This window comes from Sarcophilus harrisii, chromosome 2 (assembly GCF_902635505.1).
Source record: "Sarcophilus harrisii chromosome 2, mSarHar1.11, whole genome shotgun sequence".
Lineage (NCBI taxonomy): Eukaryota > Metazoa > Chordata > Mammalia > Dasyuromorphia > Dasyuridae > Sarcophilus > Sarcophilus harrisii.
The window spans coordinates 603,579,354-603,604,806 of NC_045427.1; the positions used below are offsets into that span (position 1 = coordinate 603,579,354).

The 25,453-nt window shown below is 34.0% G+C and overlaps 1 protein-coding gene across 1 annotated transcript in view; it reads left to right on the forward strand.

The window, feature by feature from the left end:
• The first annotated feature begins 15,707 nt into the window (after positions 1–15,707).
• MAT1A (methionine adenosyltransferase 1A) overlaps positions 15,708–25,453 on the forward strand; it is a 48,887-nt gene continuing 39,141 nt past the window's right edge. The window contains exon 1 of the mRNA XM_003758847.4: positions 15,708–16,058. Coding sequence (XP_003758895.1) covers positions 15,965–16,058 — 94 coding nt within the window. The 5' untranslated portion in view covers positions 15,708–15,964. The remainder of the gene's footprint in view (positions 16,059–25,453) is intronic.

Here is a 25,453-nt window from a genome sequence, read left to right on the forward strand (position 1 = left end):
CTGAGATATAGTGGATGATCTTGACTTCTTATGGCTGACCAAGTTCTAAGTGATCTTCATTGCTTGCTTCAGGTGCCTTCATAACATCTGGAACAAAATATTCTTCACATGATTGGAGTAGAAATCCCCCAGCTCACTAGCAGGTTTGAAGCCACTGGTTACCCTCTTGACAGTTTTCCTAGGGTGTGGTTGCTGTGTATGCTATAGCTTCTTGGAGCCACAAGTGGATTGGTGACAGGTAAATGACCAAGATATATAGGTGGTTGAACAGCACTGAAAAGAACTTGGCAAACCCTCATACCAGAGAATACTAGTCCTTCCTTAACAGAAAGTACAGACTGCCATGGAAAACATATACAGAATTTTAACAAAAAATCTTGATAACGAAATGCATTAGATGCTCCTATTCAGATGAAATTGAAATAGGCTATTAGACCCAAAGCTATAGTGTCTCTTCAGTGAAATCCACAACTATGTGAAAATTATTTAAATCACCCACATTAACAAAAAACACTAAATGGATGAAAAATGCATATTAACAAATCTCTGATATTCAGCTGGATGAGCAGCCATTCTCATTCTCTCTCTCTATCTGTCTCTCTATCTCTCCCCATATATATGTATGTATGTATATATATATATATATATACCTTTTCATTTTTCTTTCTTTTTATATGTGTGTACACATACTCACATACACACACATACTCACATACATACATGCCAGTGAATAGATATTACACATGGGCAATGAACGGGGGTAACAACTAAGCAGGATAGGGCATGAGGTTGGATGATATTTGGGAAACTATAGTATATTCAATCTTTTAATCATTCTGAATGACAACAAAGGCTTGCTTCTTTAGCACCAGCATTGTAGTGCTTGTATGTGACTAACCATAATGTATGTGATGGGCTGAATTGTACTAATAATGAATTTTTAATTTTTACTAATAATTTTTAATAGCTTTTTATTATTCACATATTATTTTCTTTTTTACAAATTTATTTATTTAATATTTTCCCCCAGTTATATTCATATTAATTTTTAAAAATTTTGTTTTAAAGATTTTTGAGTTCTAGGTTCTCTCCCTTATCCCTACTCACAAATAAGAAGCCCCTTGTGAAGTTATGCAAAAAATTTCCATATAAGTCAAGTTGTGAAAGAAAATAGCTCTCCTATTCTAATGAAAATAAAAACGCTTAAGAAAAATTAAGCTATATATCCCAAAGAGATATTAAAGAAGGGAAAGGGACCTGTATGTGCAAGAATGTTTGTGGCAGCCCTCTTTGTAATGGCCAGAAACTGGAAATTGAGTGGATGCCCATCAATTGGAGAATGGCTGAATAAATTGTGGTATATGAATATTATGGAATATTATTGTTCTGTAAGAAATGACCATCAGGATGATTTCAAAAAGCCTGGAGAGACTTACATGAACTGATGCTGAGTGAAATGAGCAGGACCAGGAGATCATTCTATACTTCAACAACAATACTATATGATGATCAATTCTGATGGACGTGGTCCTCTTCAACAATGAGATAAACCAAATAAGTTCCAATAGAGCAGTAATGAATTGAAACAGCTACGCCCAGCTAAAGACCTCTGGGAAATGAGTATGAACCACTATATAGAATTCCCAATCCCCCTATTTTTGTTCGCCTGCATTTTTGATTTCCTTCACAGGTTAATTATATTATTTCAAAGTCAGATTCTTTTTGTACAGCAAAAAGTTGTATGAACATGTATACATATATTGTATTTAACTTACACTTTAACATATTTAACATTATTGGTCATCCTGCCATCTGGGGGAGGGGGTGGGGGGAAGGAGGAGAAAAATTGGACAAAAGGTTTTGCAGTTGTCAATGCTGAAAAATTACCCATGAATATATCTTGTAAATAAAAAAGCTGTAATAATAAAAAAAAAAAGAAAAATTAAGCTAAAAATAGAGAGAGTAATAGAGAATCCTTCAATTTACATTTAGACTTGATCAGTTTCTTTTCTGTGTGTGGATAGGATATAACTTTTCATTATAAGTTCTTCAAAGTAGTTGTGGATGATTATATTAATGAGAAAAATGTCATTTACAACTGGTCATCCAAGAACATTGCTATTACTTTGTATACAGTGTATTTCATTTAGTTCATGTAGGACTTTTCAGGTTTTTTTTTCCCTGAGAGCATCCTGCTCATCATTTTCCAGAGAATAATATTCTATTAGAGAAACTTGCTTCAAAATTTTTTTTACAATGACTATTGCTAATTGTATTTCCCCTAATTTATTTTCTCTCCTTTTGCTTTGTCCCTCCTCAAAAGTATTTTGCTACTGTCCACTCTATCTCCCAATTATACCCTCTATTTTATCACCTTCCCCCCCTTCCCATATTCTATTCCCCTCCTATTTTTTTCAGGATGAGATAGATTTCTATATTCCTATTGAGTATGTATGTTATTTCCTGTTTAAACAAATTCTTTTGAGAGTAAGGTTCACTCACTGCTCTTCTCCTCCCTCTGTTCCCCTCCACTGTAAAAGCTTTTTCTTGCCTCTTTTTATGTCAGATAATTTGTACCATTCCACTTCTCTCTTTCCCTTTATCCTATTATATTCCTCTCTCATGGCTTAATTTCATCATTAAAAAAAGATATTATCCCTTCATATTCAAAACACGCCCATGCCCTCTGTCTGTATATACTTCTTCTAACTGCCATAATAATAAGAATGTTCAAATGAGTTACAAATATCATACTTCCATGTAGCTAATAATGATTCTTATAGAAAGAATGACCTAAACAATATAATCAAGGTCATGGTTATTAGAACAGAAAACAAGAGATGGACAACACAAATATTGAATAACCAGAGTAAAGCTTCCCTAACATTGATGGATCCTCTGCATAAAACTTAAAAGAAAGTCAGGGATATGAAGTGCACAGTGTAAGAAGTATTAATGGGGTTGCAATCTGCATTCATGGAGGAAGTATTGACATTAAGACAAACTCAGATTCAATTCAACAAACATTTATTAAATGCTTGCTATGTTCACCCCAGGAATTAAAAGACAAAAATTAATCAGTTCTTTCTCTCAAAGATCTTACATTGTATTTGGTGCAGAGGAGGAACAGAATACATGTTCTACATGGCTTTGGGATTCCTCCAAGGAACCCTAGAACTCACAAACACCAGATTCATCTTAGAGACTTAAACTTTTTTTCTCTCTCACCTCAAAATCCTCAAGAAAGTCAGTATCTCTGCCTTTGTCCCATCCTGGAGGAAAATTCCAAGGAAATATCTAAAACTAAGCTGAGATAACATAGGGAAAATAGGAGTTTCCTTATATGGATAATAGCTCATTCTTCTTTCCCCCCAAGTATGAACATCAAATATGGGACAGCTTTTTTTTTTCTATTCTAGAAAATACAAAAATTTCAAAGGACTCATGGGCAATCATGAAGAAATGGCTGATTGGTTGTACTCTGCTTCCAAAGAAGATTAAAAAATGACATCACTATCTTGGAGTCAGGGTACAGTATACCTGACTGTGGCTGGTTAGAATAATTTGAAGTCGGAAAACTCTACCACAGATTGGGCCCAAATAGTTCATATGAACATTTGGAATGGGAATGTATCTAAATTTGTGCATCTCATGTTTCTTTTAAGCTACTGCAATTCTGCTTTGTTCATGGAGCACAGCACCTTCTTTGATGGGGGCATACTATGTTGGGTGGCCCTGTGACAGTGCCTCTCATGTCTCATAAATCACTTTTAAAGTTCTTTGCAGAGGCTTTGAAAGTGTTCTTGCATCACTTCTGAAAATCTCTGTGAAGAACTTTGAAAGTGATTATGAGGCACGAGAGACACTGTCACAGTGCTACTTTAATTGGTGACTGGGAAAGTATAAGAACATCATCCATTATCCAGAACCTGTGCAAGCATGTCCTCATGAAACTGAAGTACAATACTGATGAACTTCTCCAGGCAACCAAATTTTGCTATGGTCATTTACAAGCACTATCAAAAGACTTTAATTAGATGTAAATGTAAATGTAAATAGACCTCTGTTCTGCAAATGGCCATTCTGAGGTTGTTGGGCAGCAAACACCATATGGACTATTTCTTAATCATTTTTGAAGTCACTCTGGCTTTCTGATTGATAACCATCTTTCATGGGAAGGGTCAGTCTATTAAGGAGGTCTCTGGAAAAGCATCTTTCCAGCCATGGCTAAGAAAGAGACACCCACCACCACCACTATGATTATCAAGAGACAATATTTCCTTTTCCTTTATAGAGTTGGACAATGGAGACATCCTTGAACTCTTGGAAGATAATCTTCTCTTGCCATGTAATCCAGAAAATTTCAATCAGTTTTTGTATGAAAAGTGAATCTCCTGCTTTGTAAATCTCAGCTGGAATAGAATCAGTACCGGGAGTAGACTAACGACATTCAAAACCTCTTCTTCAATTGGAATTTGGGGTAGAAAATGTAGAATATATTAAACACTCATCCTATTACATTCAATAATAACCCTGCATGGCAAATATTATTCAGTAAAATATAAAAATACTGAATTTTTGGACTTCTACCAATTGTACTTTTGCTGTAGATTTGCACTCCCTTTTACTTGTATTGTTGCTTGGAATGAGAATGAGGGAATGGAGTGTGAATGGTTCAGTGCAACTTGTCCCTACTGCTGCAAGAAAGTCAAAAGTACATTCCTTATTTAGATACATTGTTAATAACATCATTGCAAACAAAGGCTGGAACATTTAGGAATCTTAAGGACATAGGTTATTTCTTTAAAAATCAGACTGTCGATTTTATTTAGTGTAATAGCATGTATCAGTTGTAGGTTTTGAGTAAAAAATTCTAAATCTGACCTATCATACTAGGGCATCCAAAACAAAACAAAATGGTTTCAGGAATTGGTTGTTATGGTTTAGTTGTTTTCAGTTGTGTCTTATTCTTCATGACTCCTTTTGTTTTTTTTTTTGGGAAAAGATACTAGGGTGCTTTGCTATTTCCTTCTCCAATTCCCTTTACAGATGAGGAAATGAGGCAAAGTGAATTAAGCAATTTGCCCAGGTTCTCACAGCTAGTAAATGTTTGGAAATGAATAGAGAATTTAAAAAAGTAAACTCACTAGATAGTAATTTCCATTGAGTTTATCATCTCAACTATTAAAAAATCTGAATTTCTTAAGAAACACTTCTTTCCCCCATTTTCTGTGGCCTTTCCTACACACGTCTCTAGGAGAGAGCATGAAACCTGAGATTATAACTAGGGTTAGGTACAGTGGTCCTCAAAGTGTAGTCCAAAGAATTGTTGGAGTCTCTGAAACCCTTTCAGAGGGTCTACAAATTCAAAATCATTTTTTATTTCTAATATAGTAAATAGCTATAAATATAACCCATGTAAACAAAAACTCTTTGAACAGATCCTCGATAGTTTTTTTTAATAACATGAAGATACTGAGAACAAAAGTTTGAGAAACACTGGGTTAGGGGATCTGATACCCTGGGACTACTCTTCCATGCCTGGGATGATTATAGTTCCTCAATGATGTTCTAGTAGAGGGTGAAAGAGCTTTGCATTTCTTTTTTTTTTTTTTTACTTATTTAATATTTTTTCTCCATATTAAAACAATTTAAAAAACTTTTTAAAGTTTTGAATTACAAGTTCTATCTCTTCCTCCCTTCCTTTCCTCCCCTTCCCTGAAATGGTAAACCATTCAATATAGGTTATATATGTGCAATCATATAAAACATTTCCATATTAGTCATTTGGCACAAGAAGACTTGAATAATAAAGGAAGGAAGGAAAGAAATAGGGAAGAAGAAAATAACTTATTTCATTCTGTATTTAGGCAGTATCAGTTCTTTCTCTGTAGGCAGATAACATGCTTCATTGTAAATCATTTGGAATTGTTTTGGATCATTGTGTTGCTAAGAATAGTTGTCACCCTGGCAGGATGAATACAGAGAGACTTGGAGAGACTTACATGAACTGATGAAAGTGAAATGAGCAGAACCAGGAAATCATTATACACTTCAACAACAATACTGAATGAGGATGTATTCTGATGGAAGTGGATTTCTTCCACAAAGAGAAGATCTAACTCAGTTTCAATTGATCAGTGATGGACAGAAGCAGCTACACCCTAAGAAAGAATACTGGGAAATGAATGCAAACTGTTTGCATTTTTGTTTTTCTTCCCAGACTATTTTTATCTCCTGAATCCAATTCTTCCTGTGCAACAAGAGAACTGTTCCGTTCTGCACACATAGATTGTATCTAGATTATACTGTAACATATTTAACATGTATAACACTGCTTGCCATCTGGGGGAGGGGGTAGATAGAGGGAGGGGAAAAGTCAGAACAGAATTGAGTGCAAGGGATAATGTTGTAAAAAATTACCCAGGCATGGGTTCTGTCAATAAAAAGTTATAATTATTAAAAAAAAAAAAAGAAAAAAAAGAAAAGAAAATCAGTGGGCCCTAAAAAAAATAAAAAAATAAAAAGAATAGTTGTCACCCATAATTCCTTATTGTACAATATTGTAATTATTGTATACAACATTCTCCTGGTTCTACTCATTTCATTTTGCATCAGTTCACTTAAGTCTTTCCATGTTTTTTTTTCTGAAGTGATTCTGCTTTTCTAGCACATTTTCCATCACAATCATATACCACAGCAGTTGTTCCCCAGTTGATAAGCATCTTCTCAATTTCCAATTTTTAACCACCACAAAAAGGGCTGCTATAAATATTTTAGTACAAATAGTTCCTTGTGGTGTTACTGGATCAAAGGTATTTACAGTGTTATAGCCCGTTAGACATTATTCACAATTTTTCTCCAGAATGTTTGAATCAATTCACAATTTCACCAACAGCTTGCACTGCTTTCTAAGAGATCACTTCTCTATGCCTTTAGTGTCAAAGGATCTTAGGATTCAGAGAAATGGCATGGCCCAGTGAGTGAAGTACTGGATTTGGAATTTAGAAAACTTGGATTCAAATTTAGTTCCTGGCACTTGTTAGTTATATGAATATGGTCAAGTTGTTAATTGAGTTGCAGGTTACTTACCTTTTGTCATGATATTAGGAAACACCCTGTTTTCCAAAGTTAAAACCCAGCAGGCAAGCCATGCCCTGAGCTTGGAATAACAACAATCCATTGCTTTCACCCCTTAAATGATCTCTGTAATATTCTTCTCTAAAATATAATCTTCTCTGGGAGCAGGTTTAGCTTCTGGAGGCAGCCAGTAATCACCACAAGTGCAGCCAGGGATTAAAGTCCAATTCCTTTATTGTTTCCTTCAAAGTCTTGTCTCTTTTCCTGGGGCCTGGTTAGCTTTAATAAAGGCCTATCTCTCTCCTTGATTCCAAGAGCTCCTGCCGCTAGTCCTTTGCCTCTGCCAGCTTCTGCCTCTAGCTCCCTCCAAATGTCTCCAGCCAGCACAAAGGTGGAAGATGGAATGAATCTGTCTCCTCCTCTGAGATCTTGTAGTGGGCTTCTCTTCTTTGGCCCTGAGAGCTCCTCCTTATATATGCTTTCTTAAAGCTGTGAATCTTGTGGAATTATAGTAAGTACTAAGTACATGTAAATTAGAATCATTATCTCATCAATTCTACTGACTTGGCACCTTGTAAGAATCCTAACAGATCTCAGTCATAATAAAATTTCAGAATTGTTTTTGTTATGAAGCCCTGCTATAAATCAAATTTGTCATGTTGTTGCTGTTAACCCTCACTGTCAGGGTTATAATTCACTATGCAGTCATTGGTATGTAGTGAGATCTCTGAATACTAAATGGGTCCCCGTAGCTAAAGGTGGGAATCCAGCACATGTGTTCTAACTTGCAAGCCATTTCCCTAACTTTGAAATTAAACTTCTCTTTGATTCCTGATTCTTCTCATCTCTAATCTGCTTTGTTTGGCTGTAGCCACTCTCAGGTTAGCGATTGGTTCCATCTGGTTGATGTTAATCGGTGTCAGAAGTGGGATTGGATGGCACTTGGCCAGGTGCACTTTCCAGTACCAGTAGGAATGAACTAGGCATCATTGTAGATTTCTCCTGCATCCTACATTCTCATCTCCTTTAAATTTAATGAGTATGCTACTGTTTCCTAGCTTTAATCTCAGGCTTGAGCTTTGGTTGAACTTATCATTCTTTGTGAATAAAATTCCAGAATTCCTCCCTGGATCTAATTCATCCCAGATCATTCTGAGAAGCATGTTCTTTGTTAACTGCACACTTCTTATTAATTAACCTCTCTGCATGCTCCTTTACTGCATGGTCCTATAAAATTTGTAATTGTGTGCATGTCTTGGTACTGTGTAACTCAGCTCAACTGATTAAAATTAGAATTTTAATTGCATGCTGTGTTAAAATTGTGTCTGTTTGTATCTGTCTTGTTGTTTTGCCTGTTTTTATAAAATGCAAAATATCTGTGTTGTATTTATGTTGTGAGCTAGATTCTTTTACTTTGAAGGACTTAAAATGCAGCCAGTCAGACAAATTTCTGAGGACTGGGGCCAGAGAATTTAAAACACTGGGAAATATGAATGAACTTTTGTAGTTGAAACAATTGAACTAGTAAATTGGACTAACTCCCATTTTAGGCTTTCTGGAAATTAGATTATGTGAAAAAAGGAAAAAAAAACCTGTAAGACATTTTCCACCTGCTATTTCAGCTTTGGCTGTATTGGAATTATAGAAATAAATTCAGGTAATCATAGAACTATTGAAAACATCTTACTAGATTTTGGAGGTTTGAAAATTAATCATTTTAAGAATATAGGGGAAAACTCCTGAGACTTTGAGTGATAATTTGATGAATTCACTCCCTCATAAAATATCTTAGTAAGTTTTGTGTTACCGCTCTGTAGAATTTGTTTTAAGAAAAAAATAATGATTAAATTTTATAAAAGTTTTGAAAGTAAATGGCAAGATTAATACCTTCATTGTTTCTAGAGCAATGAAAGAAAAGAAGGTAGCTAGTTCAGAAGTAATTTCAGAGTGAAGAAAGAAAAAAAAAGATAAATGGTTTGCATCTTCTACTAATCATTTGTTAACCCTTCCTTGACATTTCTGACCACCAAAAAAAAAAAAAAAAAAAAAAAGATTGCTTAAACAAAAGAGACTCACGTGACTTCCCCAGGTCGAGAGACCCTCTTTTATTATTCTCTCTTGTCCCAGATCAGATTCCCAAATACAGATGTTGAAAAAAAATCTTGGAAAAATGTAGGGAAACTTGAATTACATTCTGCCCTTCTAACCATGGAGTTCATTTCCCAGGGCCCACTTGGTGGAGGAGGTAAGGCAGCAACAGCTGTAGGGACCCACTGGTATTGGGACCTAGGGAAATCACCCAGGTACAGTACATTATATTGCTCCCAAGCTGTAGCTGTGGGGGAAGATCAAGACCCATGGCCAACACCAGCTTTTTTCCTGCCACCAAGAGCTACTACCAATAGTAAAATCCTAGCACCCATTACTCTAGTTCCTGAGATTCAGCTAGTGCCCTTGCCACACACTCAAAGCCCAGTCAGTCTCCAGTATAGGGCTAACCTTCAGCAAGCCCTACATAGATGCTGTTTGAAAAGGTTCTGGTGCCCCAGCAGCGTTTAGAATGGCAGTATGAGATGGAGAGGGCAGTCAGTTTCTGCCCATTGTGATTCTGATTGCAGAAATTTATTAGCTATGTAATCTTTGGAAATCCTAGTTTTTCCATAAAAAGAAAAATAATGTTGGCATCGACCTTTCAGACTTATTGTGAGGGTCAAAAAGATATAATGATAGTAAAGTGCTTAACACACTGACTGGTATATGCTGAGCATTATATTATTATAATTTCTTAATTGAATGTAATTGTTTCATACTGATAACTAAAATGATTTTTTAAATTCCAGAGGTAATGAGATCAAGGATTTTTATATGAGATAATTTGAAACTGCAATTGATGCCACTTGAAGTTTATTGTTCATACTATTATTATTGTATTTCTAAATTCTCAATGAGATCAAGAATTTTTATATGGGATAATTTGGAGCTGCAACTGATGCCACCTGAAATTTATTGTTTGTATTATTATTGTATTTCTAAATTCTGTTATATTGTAAAATTTGAGAGCTCATTGTAACAAATAATATTAGATAAAAAACTTTTTAATCTGAATGCTGTTACACATGAATTAAGCTTTTAAAAAATATAAGAACAGATATTTAAAAACTGTTAAATATTTTAATGAGGCATATTTTGTTATAAAGTAGATAATACTACTATATAATAGTAAATTTTTACTTGAAGTTCGTGGCTATTATGAGAGTGCATAGCGTGGTTTAAAGATATAGCTTCAATATATTAATGATGAATCAAGTTTCAGATATTTGTTGTATGTCTGAAGTCCAAGAATATGCGGGTTTTAAATTTAAAAGTAAAGGATGAATGAAATATTAGTTGTTTAAAAAATATCAGGAACGATATTCAAGCCCTAAGTTGTGGTTAGTGAAAATTTGCTATTTAAGATAAAAATCCTAGGACTGTAATTTATTATTGTTTTGAGCTTTAATTATAGATATAGTTGTCTGAATTATGAAATTAATGGAAAATAGCATGTGCTTCAGTCTGAAAACTGCTAAAGGGGTATCTGTGCTTGGGAAAAGTTTTTGGGAAGATTTAGGCATACCCTAGGTAGAATTCTTCCTAACTCTATTTCCTAATTGTGCTATGTTCTTTATGAAAACAAAATTTCCCTGCCTGGTTAATTCTGAGCCTCCATGACTATAAGATTATCTGTCAGATATGAACCATGCCTAGAATTAAACAGATTTAAAGGAGTTTTCCTCTCTAACATTGTTATAAGTATGTTCTTCTTTCTCATTTTATAACAAATTTCTATAGTAGTTTTGTAAGTACATTGCTAAATCTATTAATAAAACATTGATACTGGAACACTTCTGAGTTATTATAAGAAGATATGAGCATAAACATTTTAGCCAATATGAGTCATCAAATTATAATATAGAGATGATATCCTTGTAGGAGGGAAATAATTAAACAAAGTAATAAGAAAAAGATATAATGTGAAAGTTTTGAGAAAAGCAACAGGAATATACTGTTTTCTCTAAGAACTATATACATATGTCTATGATTGGCTTCCAGAATTTTCTGTCAAATGAATTTTGGTAATAAGTTCTCAAAATTGAATTTTACAATAAATTATATTGCTCAAAAAAATCAAAATTATTTTAAAGTATCTGTCTGATAATTTTAAGATGCAGAAGAATTCATGTTGCTGTTAGACCATCACAAATTTCTAAAAGATTTTTATATCAGGCACAGATTTTAGGTGAGGGCAAGAAGTAGCAAATGGTATACCAACTGAAATTCTCTAAAATTTCAAGATTGAAGAACCAAATTTAAGTGATTGTACTAAATTATATCATCAGAATTATCTAGGAACTTCTAGATTTAGAACCAGAGAAGCAGAGCCCTTTTTACAGCTATCCTGAGAATAATATCTATTGTTTAAGAAAAGATATCTAGGGACCAGATAATGACATGAGAATTTTGGGGACTCAGAATGTGTTGGTTAAGTAGATGTTGTTGTATTGATTAGAGGCTCTTAGCTAAGGATCTATGTTATTTTGATCAGAAACTCAGATTCAAAGACTGATCCAAGGAATTTTCTCTAAGGTGCCCCTTCCAGTTCTTTCTAACACAGTTGTCAATTTGTGCGTGTGAATTCCTGAAGAAAACCCCTGCTCCTGAATGAGTGGCAGAACCCTCCATGGATCTCAAGGTTCATCTGGTATGGACCCAGAAGTAGTAGACATCCAGATGAGACAATTGTCCCGAGATTCTGGAGGAGAGCTAATTTTTTTTTACTAGTTTTTCTCCTCTCCTCTTTTATTATATGCCCAATTACCAGGCTCTAATTCTAGCATGTGTTGGCATTTTCTCCCCTACATTCTTGACCATTTCCCTCTTGCCCCGACTATTTTCAGATCGCCAGTAAACAATGTCTAGCAATGATATCTGGGACACACTTTCTACCTACTAGGTCCACTCAAGAAACTGATCTCTTGGTAAAAAAACACTTGTCCTGGTCCAACTGGTCTCTCCTGGCATTTTGGCATATTTCTGCCTTCTCTTTATTAGCCAGAAGAGAAGAGGTTCTTTCAGACCTTCTCCCTTTGGTCCAAAGGGAGAAATTTCAAAATATTAGGAGATGCTAGTTTTCCACAGTTAAGGTTTAGCAAGCAAGTCATTCTCTGAGCTTGGTATAACAACAATTCTTTGCGTTCACCCCTGGAATCATCTCAACCACAATAAAATCCCAGAATTGTTTCTGGTAATGAAACCCTGCTATGAATTGATCTTGTTGCATTATTTCTGTTGCCCCTCCCTGTCAGGGCTACAGCTCACTGTGTAGATCTCTACACACTAAATGGGTCCCCCATGCTAGAGGTGAGCTCCAACATAGATGTCCTTGCTTGTAAGCCATTTCTTTCACTTTCAAATTAAACTTCTATTTGATTTCTGACTGATCTGTGTCTAGTCTGCTTTGTTTGGCTTTGGCCACAGTTTGGAGACCAGTTCTATTCAGCTGATACTTTACAATAGAGGCAATAGTCCAGAAATATTAACCAGCTTCTCAGAATTGTCAGAAGACTCAAATGAGACTGTATATAAAGCATTTGTAAGTCTTCATAAAATGACAGTTATGGTAATCATCTTGAGGTAGAAGGTGTAATAGGCCAGAATTCTGGAGAAAGATGTTAACTCAGTGGAATTGATAAGACAATGGTTATCTAGTTTAGCATGGTGATTAATTGTTCTCTAGTTCAGTATATGTTCCTAGTACTAAATATAATTCTACAAGATTCACACCTATTCTACACGACTCACACCTACAATGATGTAATTATAATAGAGTATATAACAGCCAACAAGGACTGGAGGAGAGACATTCCATCTTTGGTTAGTCTCCTGGTGGCTCTCCTGAGGGACTGGAACAGACTCGGGGAAGACAGAGGACTGGAGGCTGGGGAGCACAAGTTCCCAGACTCAGGGAAACTTCAAGACAGAGACCATTGCGATGGTCCTCCTGCCTCCCCAACAGAAACCAAGACACATTTTGGAGAACTTCCAGAAAGCTATCCCAAGCCCCAGGCAAGGAAACAGACTGTGAAGGAGACAATAAAGACTTTTGGACTTTAACACCTATTCCCATGGTAATTATTCTGCTAAAGCAAAGGCTGGTCCAAAGATCTACAGAAAAATCAACATTACAAGAAGGGGCCTGAGAAATCAATTATTATGTCCAGGGGTTCTTTACTGGAGAGATTTCAGGGGATATGAGCATCTTTTTTCTCATTAGTCTTTCATTCCTTTGTAACTCTGTGTATTTTATTTTATATATTTCAAAACATGATTCTCAGAGGCACTCTGTAACATTCAGCAGACTGCCAAATGGGTTTTTAAAAGACAAAATAAGCAGTGAGATGGTTCAGTGGAGAGAATGCTGGATTTAGGATGAAGAAAGGTCAAATCTGACCTCAGACACTTACTAGCTACATGACCCTGGGCAAGTCATTTAACCCTGTTTGCCTCAACTTCCTTATCTGCAAAATAATCTAGAGAAGAATAGGGCAAGCCTCTCCAGTATTTTTTGCCAAGAAAATCAGAGTGGGCAAAGAAGACCTGACGTTAAACAATTTAACATGATTTAATCTAACCCTCTCGTTTTACAATGTGAAAAAACTGTGATTCTTTTGAAAGGGGTTACATAGGGTGAAATGAATTTTTTCCCTCCTTTGTATAAGTGGTTGTTGCCTCTTAATGCTATTTAAATTATTAAAAAAAAAAGGTGGGAAAGGGACGTATTAATGATTCTACTGCTAGTGTTACCCTTGCAGTAGAGAGGACAATGAAAACACTATTTCACTTCATTCTGACTCCAAAATGAAAACTTGTTTATATTTGTTTGATACTTCAACTTTGGCCTATCTTTGGTAGATATGAAAAAAAAAATTCAACCCACTAAACAAAACAACTGATTGAGGGAAGAACATGGGTCTACAGTCCAAATTAAACATTAGCTCTCCTGATTTGAAACAAATATATGCAGAAGAAATTTGCCAAGCACATTGATGATGAAACATTTTAGGTGCAAACAATGTGAATCCCAATATACTGATGGTATCAAAGGTTATCCCATGTCCTAATGTGATTCTTCTTTAGTATCTGGTTCCTGCCATTGGCCTTTTCTTCTCCTTTTACTCATTTCCACCTCTCCACCAAAAGCTTTCTCCTTGTTAAATATTGCTGAATAAATACACAAGGTTCCATTCCTTAACCTCTAGGGAGCTTTGGTTTTGTTTCATTGGCAGTAGTATTTACATGTGGCTGTAGTTACTGAGCAATTAACAAAACTATAAATGTCCTGATTGTTGCTTCAGAGACTTGAATTCACGCCCCAAAATATGGTGACTTTTCTTAAATTAAAAAAAAATCATATATGGTAGATATGTAGAAATTAGTTATTATGGTTCCTAATCATGATTTTCATATTATGCTAATTTTGAAGTGTCTGACATTAGTTTAGGGGTCATCTTTTGTTCTTTTATAGTAGAAATTTGTTTTTCTGTTCATCCCAATTTTTCTTTCAATCTGATTACTTTCAATTTTTATTGCCTCAAATTACAGAGGAATGTAAACATATTGGTATGTAATGATAAATTAGAGGGTGTTGTTATTAGGAATGTATTATCTACTTATATATCTAATATGGCTAATTAATTTTTAAACCATAATAGAAGATTTTAGGATCAGTGTGAACAGATATTCCTTAGAAGTTATTAGAGATAGGCTACTATACAAATAAATATTTTATCTCTATCCTAAAGGCTCTAGAAAATCATATTCTTCCATAACTGAAATGCCTGATGATTTATTTATTTATTTTTACTTTCAAAACCTTTTTCTGAAAAAAAGTCCATTTTCTCTACTGTAACCTGGGAAACTTGATATAGTAATAATTCATCTGGTTGTTATGTAACAACTTTATAGTGGCAGAAATACTTTTACAATAATTAACGTGGGCAAAGAAGACCTGAAACCAAACAAGACGTACACTTTCCTTCTAAGATGCAAGCCAAAAACAGAATTTAGCTTTGGCTTTCTTTTAGTGATAAGCTCGAGGAAAACCATGCAAAAAGAGAAGTCCATATAGAACAAGAAACAAATTAAAATAAAGAAAGAAGAAAAAAAGAAATACCAAAAAGAAACAAGGGAGAAACACTTCACAACAAAGATTAGTAACACCACTGTCTTTCCCACTACTCCAACACATTTCTCTAGAATAGTTTGATCCCACATTTTTTCTATTTTCATGCAACAACAGTACACATGTGAAAACATTCCTATCCATTCAAAGGGGATGTTAAAAGGGAGTAATTCATAAATTTTTAATAGAGCCAATCAAGGACTCCATAGATTCTTAACTTTAGCAAAATCCACGGGGCTTATGTGGTGTTCAGTGCTGAATTTTGTGCTGTGGGGAATCAGAGTTCATTGAAATTTCCCCAAAGAAAGAAGGCTCCCCTCTCCTCCTAGCAAATGAACTCCTCCAATTTTCTCACATGATTATTCAGGCACTTTCACTTTTCCATATATAGGAGCAACTGGAACTAAAAATCCATTCAACCAGAGACACCGATAGGGGGAAGAGGCACATGCTCATTCAGTTCACTCATTCACTTTCTCATACATTCTTGTTCTACTCACACTTGTTCAAAGCTCTGCAGGCAGAAGCAGTCTCTTAGATAGAAACAGCTCTGCTGGGGGGGGGGGGGGGAATTCCTTTTGGCTCCCAAAGGAAACCAAGGTGCAATCAATCAGAGTTCTCAAGCTGTTCCTTTGAAGAAACTTACAGGGAAACTGTTGCAACATGAATGGACCTGTGGACGGCTTGTGTGACCATTCTCTGAGTGAAGAAGGGGCTTTCATGTTCACTTCGGAATCTGTAGGAGAAGGGCATCCTGGTAAGTTAGCTTGCCTGGGAGCTGCTTCACAAAGTTAAAGCACTAGCAACTAGTGACATGGGATGGAAGAGGTGGGTGGTCGTCCAAAGAAAAATACAGTTATTATCGACAATGGCATGGAAGTGGGAAGGTTGTATTAGCCTATATTACTTTTGTGATTAATTCTCTGAAAAGAAACAAAACAGAACAGTTAGATCATGCTGTAGATAGGACCCTGGATCACGAGTTAGGAAGATCTGAATTTGAATCCTACCTTAGACATCAGTTGTATGACTCTGGACAAATCATTTATTATTTTACTTTCTCATCTGTAGAATAAGAATAATATATTAGCATCAACTTCTCTGGATTGTTGTGAAGATAAAATGAAAGTATATGTAAAACATTTTATCCCCCTTAAAGTACTATATAAAACTGTTATTATTATTAATCCAAACAATAATAACAATAATCTTGTCATTAATATGAATGGATTGGGTTTGGGCTTCATATTCTTGAAGTCTAAAAAACATATTTTCATAGAAAGGTTGAACTTTCAGCTGTCAGATAGGAAGCATAAAACAACAGGTTATAAAACAGAAGTACATATGCAATAATTTTAATCCCACTAGCATCTTATATTTTTTAATAAGGAAATATGCTTGAATTGATAATGCAAAGTTAATCAGCTAAATATCTATACATATAGTCATAACACTTAAAATTATGTGTATTTTTGAAAAAATTGAATGCTCATCTGCCACCACTATGCAGCTTGAGTCAACAGAAAATGTTCCCTTGAACAAGGACAAGGGTTATTGAGTTTTCCATGTTAAGTGAATGTACTTTAGAAAGAAAAAGATGGTATCAAATGTCTGTTATTTTAGGAAATGTGAAGGGAAAAAACCATTGGCTGAAAAGATAATTATTTGCCCTCCTGCTCCTGCAAAGGAATATGAACAATTACTAATGTATGAAGAGAAACCATCATTTTGAGTAGTTGTAACCTTGATCAAATTCACAGAATCAAAGATTTAGAAGCAAAGAGACCTTTGAAATCAGAATTATAGACTTTGACTTAGAAGGGAAGTTGGAGGTCATCTAGTTCAACCTCCCCATTTTACAGATGAGAAGACTAAGGCTCAGAAAGAGATATAATTTTCTCAATAACACACAATCTGTCCAACAAAAGCTATATTCACACCCAGTCTCTGACTAAAATTCTTCTTTTGACTTTATACCATACTCTCCCAAAGACACAAAATAGCATTATGGATTGAGTGTTGGACCTGGAATTAAGAACTGGGTTCAAATTTTGCCCCTAATACTTATTAGTTGTGTGATCAAAGGCAATTCACTAACCTTCTGGGAGCCTCATTTTTCTTATCTGCAAAATCTTTTCTATAATACCTATAGTAGTTATCTTACAGGACTATCAATAATTTCATATGAAATGTCTATTGCTAACCTGAAGGCACTATTAAAAATTCTAATTGTTGCTACTAATTATTGAAATTTCATTTGTTGAGGCAACTAGTTGGTGCAGTGAATAGTGTACCAGCCCTGAAGTCAGGAGGATCTGAGTTCAAATCTGGCCTCAGACACTTAACATTTCCCAGCTGTTGGATCCTGGGCAAGTAACTTAACTCAATTGCCTCAGCATTAACAGTTTTTGTTTTTTTTTCATTTGTTGTTGCTCTCTGACGTTATTCTTGTACAAATGTATAGATACAGGAATATCAGAAAGTTCAGGTGTATTTTGGAACTATGCATAATTTTTTTTTAAAAAACATATGACATTGTGTTAACCCTCAAACGCAGTTCCATCATGTGCTTTTGTACTACTTAGAGGCTCTGTTGATAATTTGAAATGTATTGCAACATAACATGTTTACTCACTCAAACAAACTCAACCCAGTAAATATTTATTAGCATTCCTATCTTCCAGTCTCTTATTTCTTCTTTTTTTTTATGTCTGACATTTTCTTCTGCTTCATTAGTTCCTTCCCCACCTTCTGTAGAGCAGTTGAATGTTATTATGTTTATAATCTCCTATTTCCTATTTTAATTTTTTTGGTCTTTTTTGAAATTTGGTATCTGGGCTTGTGACAGCATTTATTTTCCAGTATATGCTTTGCCTAATGCATTCTAGAGAACTTCAAGTGCTTATGAAATACTGACAATTAGAGACTGGAGAAAAATTTGGAACCTTAGACTTCTAGTGACCAGTTTGGGCCTTCAAAGAACCCAAGATGATATAATACTAATGTGTTGAGGAGTTGGAAAATGAAAAACTTAGTTAATTGATGGATGATTTTGATTACCAAGTACCATCATTTAGATGAATTCCTATCCATCATTTCTCTTCACTCCAAATTCAATAAGTTGATGATATAATCAATCTTTCCATTGTATGAGAATAGTTGTAGGTCATCAAGTCTGGGGAAACTTCAACATATGCCATATTTAAAGTAAGATAGTTTTGAATTATTTAATACCTAAAAGCAGCAGAGAGGAGAATACAACTATATATTACTAATAAAGAATCATGCATAAAAGTGTTGTAAATGATTTTATTGAAGAGATGTATGCCTAGAAAAGGAAATAGGATGATCATATCCTGAAAGCTTTTGTTCTCAATGGAAGACAGTCCACATGCTCCATTGGCATCCATATCCATAAGAGATCTGGAAGAAGACACTTTACATGGTGGATAGACCCTCTGGACAAGAGTAGCACGAGATCAGCAAATATGGATATATTGACTATTAATAGTTAAAATGAATATTCATGCAAATGAGTAATTCATGTATCGAGAGAACGTCATGTATCATAGAAAGATTAATAACTGAATAACTGAAAAAGTTAGAATTTGAATTTATTTCAAAATGAAAAATTTTTTGGATAATATAAACAGTTTTATTTTACTCTATCCTTGGCATCAGAAAGAAATTTAAACTACAGCATTTACATGAAGCTTCAGATTATAACAATGGAATAATTTCTATGCTATTTAACGATACCAATAAAAATAAACATAAACAGAATGCACATCCCTTTTGCCCCTTTCATTAGATTGTACTCAAGATTCGATTAAAATTTTCCAGTCTTTACTATGTTGTGCCACTGATTTGGCACTTTTAAAATGCATATATTCAATCTCCTCAGATAGATTATAAAATACTTCAATATAGCAATTATATCTTGTTCATAATAGGAACTTAAAAACACGTTAACTTATCCTGTACCTTCCCTTAACTTATATCGAAAGAATGATCATTCTTAAGTACTGAAAAAAAGATGTTACCTCTCAGGAATGGAATCTACTGCTTATTTGGACCTCCATAGGAGGCATGCCACAAGATTTATATGTCTCTGAAAGACTCCTGGATAGGGTTTAGCACATTGTAAACCATCCATAAAAGATGGTTGCAATAGTAACAGCTGGAAACTCATTTGCTTTAAAAGCAATGTGGAAAAGGAATTAGTCATTTCTTTGTGGAAGGAGCATCAGTATAAAATGATAAAAGCATATACACAATTATAATATGAACTAATTCATGTATTGAGAGAACTTCATTCAAAATTATATGAGGATAAAAACTACTCACATTTATTGAGCAGGCCTGTGAATTAGGTAGCAAAACCATTATCATGCCCATTTAAAAAATGAGAAAGGTGAGGATTTTAGAAGTTAAGTGGCTTTTCCAGAGTCACAAAGTTAGCAAGTCTTTGAGGGGGGATTCAAACATATGTCTCATGAACCCAAGTCCAAATATGGTCAATATTACAACATTGTACCTCTTTTGGCATGCTGATTGTTAATACTTTTAGAGAAAAAGAACATAGAAAGGACTATTACCATTCTTTAATGTAGCTTACTCTATACCAATAATCACAATTAATAATAACAGCTAGCATTTTCACTATTTAAGGTTTGTAAAGTGCTTTGTGCTATTTCTCATTTTCACCACTTTGGGAAGTAGATGCTATTATTAACATCATTTTAGAAGTAATGAAACTGAGGTAAATAGGTTAAATGATTTGCCTAGTGTCACACAGCTCATTTGAGAATGGATTTGAACTCAGGTACACCTGATTCCAGGACCAAAACTCTATCCTCAGAAAACTAACACTTGTACTTTCTTTATGAACATACTCAATTAACTCTCATCAAGTGTTTAAGTCCAACTCCAGTAGTGAAATAAGGGTGTGTTAGTAAGGGCCAGGCAAAGAGAATTTGTTAGGAATTCTTCAAATTTATTGATCAGAAAAACACATATATATATCTTCAATGCTTATAGAGTTGATACAAAATATAGTCTTTGAATTCTTGTATCCTTTCTAACAAGATCAATCTATTGATATGCAAATGATGAAGGTTGGATCTTGGCCAATTCAACAGAGATGTAAATAGTTGTGATACACATCAGAGTAAAATTATCATACCAATGTCCTCAAGTACCTTTCTTCCAAATACCTTTAGTCTCCATTATGGGCTGCTTTTCCTGTACTAAATTAAAATGTATGTCTTTGAGCTATTGAATTTGCATTTTGTTTCAGTTGTGAGAAATTTTATCAATGCATTTAATATCTGTCTCTGCAACTGTATATAGAAAAGGGAAGTTGGTGAGCCAAGCTACTGTGATTATTAAAACCTGAAATGGACTCTTACCTCCTGGCCCTCTACAACTCCTTCCTTTTTAAATTAAAAATGAAGTCTATGGACTTCAGTTCCCAAAGTTAAGAATGATTGCAAAACATACTTGAAAGCACAAGAGGTTAAACCAGTCGGTAACAAAGTAAATCATGTGAGAAGAACAAAATGCAAAAGTATAGAAGTCAGATTTTTACAGGATTTATCTTTTTTAACCACTCGCTTTCAGAATCAATTCCATGGACACTACTTCTTGCCATGTTTTTTGCTAAAAAGTTAGCTGTAATCGAGATTACAAATTGTTTACATGATTCTTTAATCATATTAATGAGTGTTCCACAAAGTCTAATTCTTGTTTTAATTCATTATCTATATTAATTTGTTTTAAAAAGCTTGTGATATAATTTTTGCTTATTTATCTGTGAATTGAGTAGTCTGAACAGATTTATTAAGAGCTATAACTGAAACAGCAAGTGATATAAAAAATAGATATAGCTGCTGGAATTCCAACAGGAAATAATCCAATAAATCTTTTTCCTGTTACTATTTACTAATTTTCCTTGATGATATCTCAAACTCGTTCATCTGCTGACCTGTATCAATTGTGATTAATCTTATCAGACATTATTATGTAGGATAGATATTCCATAATAACAACCAAAGGTAGTGAATTTGAAAACATTTGAGTAAAAGCAAGACATTGGGATAAAACATTCTACAATATATCTTCTAACACATTCATGAGTTAGTTGCATTCTGGTGCCATTCCTTAAAACAATATCTGCAGTTAACAATATTGTATTTAAAAATATCTACAGTTATTTTTAAACATGCTGTACAGTATATCTCTAAAGGGCTTGAAAACATCATGGATTCCCATATCTGAGATGTGAAAATTTGTGCCATTCTAAGTCCCAAATACATTGTAACAAGAGACCCATTTAGAGACTGGATAATTTGGGGGTCCATTCATTAATCAGTTCCAGTTCCCCCTCTTTAAACAAATGGGGCTCAAAGTCTTTTGGAAGCAGGGGAGAAACTCATCTTCTGAAACTGCTTCCTGCTGAGAATAGGCATAGATTTGAGTCACTTGCAGAGTCCCATCTTTTTATGGAAGAGGGTGGCAAGCTGGTTCTTATTGAAGTATCCAATAATTGATTTAGTTCCTTGTCAATGCAGCTGCAAGTGTAATCAAAATCTAAAATAGAAAACAAATCTAACAAATAGAGGTGAGGATTATAAGGACTTCTATAAGATGTAAAGAGACTAACGTAGATTGGGCAGTAATTTTCAGGTAATGAAATATATTTGTATCATAGAACATAGAATATATATATATGTGTATATATATATATATATATATGTATATATATAAGATGTTTCAAATGAAGAATAAAATAACAGTTCATTCTTACAGATAATAATGTTCATTATTTTGAAAACCTATAAAGAATTTATTTCACCAAACATTTTATATCTATATCTGAGTCAGAAGGATTTAATTTTGAACAAAAGTTCCCAACTCTTATCCTATTACAGACCTTTATCTGTGCTGGGTCACATTTCTCTGAGTAGTTTATGAAAGTTCTCTCAAGTGCTGGGTTACTGAATTAATGATCAGGTAATCAAATTCAAAACTCAAAAATAATATATCAGTTACAGTCCCAAAAGGATTCATCTCCAATATCAAATTCTACTAATTACAATTTAAGGCTAGATAAATTATCTCTTTTAAAACTTAGACACACAAAAGATTGTTTAACTTGTTTTGTATGTTAAAACTCATCCTGATGCAAAGGATTAATCATTAAATGAACTTATAAAATTTTTGTATATACATATTAGTATATCTCTTAAACAGGCTCCTCTCTTAGGGCTTACCTATCCTGAAAGTTTAAAAAAACTGATAAGCTTAAAATTAAAAGGTTGGACAGTGGCCCCAGGGAAGGAGCTGAACTGGTGTTGCCCAACCTCTACCATTCACAGTTTTTTTGTTTTGTTTTGTTTTGGTTTTTGCTGAGGTAATTGAGGTTAAGTGAAGTCAGCTTTGAACTCAGGTCCTCCAGACTTCAGGGCTGGTGCTCTATTCACTGCACCTACCTACCCCTCATTCATAGTGTTTTGATGGACTATGCTTTATACAGTAACTATCAGATTTAGGTATAATATGATAACAAGAGCTCCAAATAACTTGGTTAACAATTTTTTATTTTTTCCTGAGAACAACCAAATAGTTTTTGTTGTAATTTCCTATTAATTTTCTAGTGCAGTGAAACATACCTTTTTTTTTTTTTTTTTTTTTTTTACTTTACATTTACAAAATAATATGAAATAGAATCAGCAAGGCTAAATAAACTTTTCATCTTCTTAATAGTTGACAAATCTATCTCCAAACTGCTGAGCTGAGAAGTTCTCAGGGATGATTTCCATTGTCTTAAATAATTTTATTTTTTGTTTAGAGAGAAGATGACACTGTATGTGTATATGTATGTGTGCATATATATGTACACACATATATACATATATTTCTGTTGAACTAAAACAGATTTTTGAGATTTTTAATGTTATGAAATTTCTTAAATATCAATTAAATGTTCCAGACAAACTAAATTTCCATTTGAATATTTTCCATTTTTACACAAATTATTTTTCCTTAGTGAGCCAGGAAAAAGTTAAGATGTAATTTCTGTGTCTAGTTCCTGAGAAGTTTGGTCTAGATAACTTAAAAGCAGGCTGATTTTTCTGACAGTTTTTAAGTAGCTGTGAGCTGCTTTTCTATTTTCCTAAATTTAGCACAAATAGATTACAATTTATACATTCTTTTAATGGGCTTTGATTAAAGGTCCTTTACAACTACTTTTACCATCAATACCTCAAATAACAAATTATATTGCTTTATGCATATTTTCTTTCTCTCCCTTTTATCCCTTCTTCACGGCAGGAAAGGAGGAGGAAAGAGAATTCTATACACTATCTTCCTAGGCCTAGTGAGGTCTTGTTGAATTTGCCTAGTATAATTTATACACACCCCAAAAATTATTTATCTCAGCTTTAGCACTATATATTGATCACATCTAAAAACCCAGAGAATTATCAAAATATGAAGCAATTTTATCCAATAAAGCAGTAAAATATAGCATTTGTTTTTTTATTAAGCAACAATCAATATGTTACCTTTACAAATCAGAAAACTGGGCAGATATAAATTAATTTGCTATAAACCTTACATAGCTAACATATTTCTGTAATTGAAATAAATAATGGTGAATTTACCAAAAAATAGAGGTTGAGTGATTCCACATTGCCATGTTGGGTGCTGCCAGGGGCACCCAGATTCTTCTCAAACAGTTTCTGGACAGAACTTGATGAAAACGGGTGGCTGGAGACAAGATTCTGGGAATGATGAATTGTGGAGCCTGACTCCCATCCCATTGCATTCCTCCAAGCAGTAATTTTATGCAAATCCTTGAGTTTACTGCTATTGAGGCTTTTCTTACAATACTGTAGTGTATGAGAGGAATTAGAAAATGGTGATATCAATCTAATTAGCAATTTTATGAGAGCTGACTCTCACTCCCACCTGCAGTGCTAAAAAAAAAAAAAAAAAACCCATTCTAGACAAGATAGAATTCAAAGAAATTTAGTAAAAATTGCTATTTTCCTAATCGTTATTTTTGACTAAATTTTTCTCAAAATTTTGAGACTTGGTAAAGCATTTTGCTCATGAAACTTTTGAGAATCTGTAAGATGTCATTTTAATTTTATTTTCTAACCCCCTTTTCTGTGCATTTTTAAAACTTTTGGCCAGAGGTTTTCAATTCACAGAAAAAAGGTTGGGCCTTTTTAGGAAAAATTTCCACCATACAAACTACAGTATAGAGGTTTTTTCCCTGTCTGGTTGCTTTATGACTCTTTGCAGGCAACAAAATCTAGCTTACACAACAAATTTGATACAGACAGATTCTATTAGTAGGTGGAATACATATACAAAGAAGATAAGTTTTGTTAGTTAATTGTGGAAATACCCATTTTACTTAGTCAAGAATTGTAAAATCGTTAGCTAAAAATATTATCAATTGGACCTTAATACCTAGTTAATAGAACTTGCCAATCGTTATCAGAAGTAATAAAGATCTTTAGAGTTTGGCTGATGAATTATATGTAGGTCTCTGGTTAATTGCAAAAGTCTTTTTAAAGGTTTTTTCATAGCTCTTTCTATTCCTTGCAATGATCCTACCTTTTTGGGGGGTAAGATTTCTTTTTGAATTTGATCATAAAATTAAAAAAAAATTTCCCCCAATTCTTGTGTTCCCAATTTCAAATATAGTCCCAACCAATTAATAGCCCTCACCATTTTGTGATAATCATTTGGAGTAACTAAATCATCCCTTCTAATTTCCACTTTAGAATCGGCCTAAAATCAGTGATAGATTGCATCCAGAATACTTCCTTTCCTGTGCTCCCCAAAACCTTCACCACCCTGAATTTCTTTTTTAAAATTTTTTTTATATAAATATTTTAAAGCTTTTCCTATTTTTGTAAGGTATTATTAATATGGTGCTATTTTCTGCCCATATTTGTTTAAGAAAAATACCATAATCAGGAGTGACATAACAAAGAATACATATTTTCTCAAAAATTCAAAACAACTTTAAACCTTAGCAATGCTTATAAACTGCATCCTAAAATAAGGCCTACCATATCAGAAGGAAGTGGACTCAAGTGGGTTTTTAGTGGGGAAAGAATATATTCTATATTA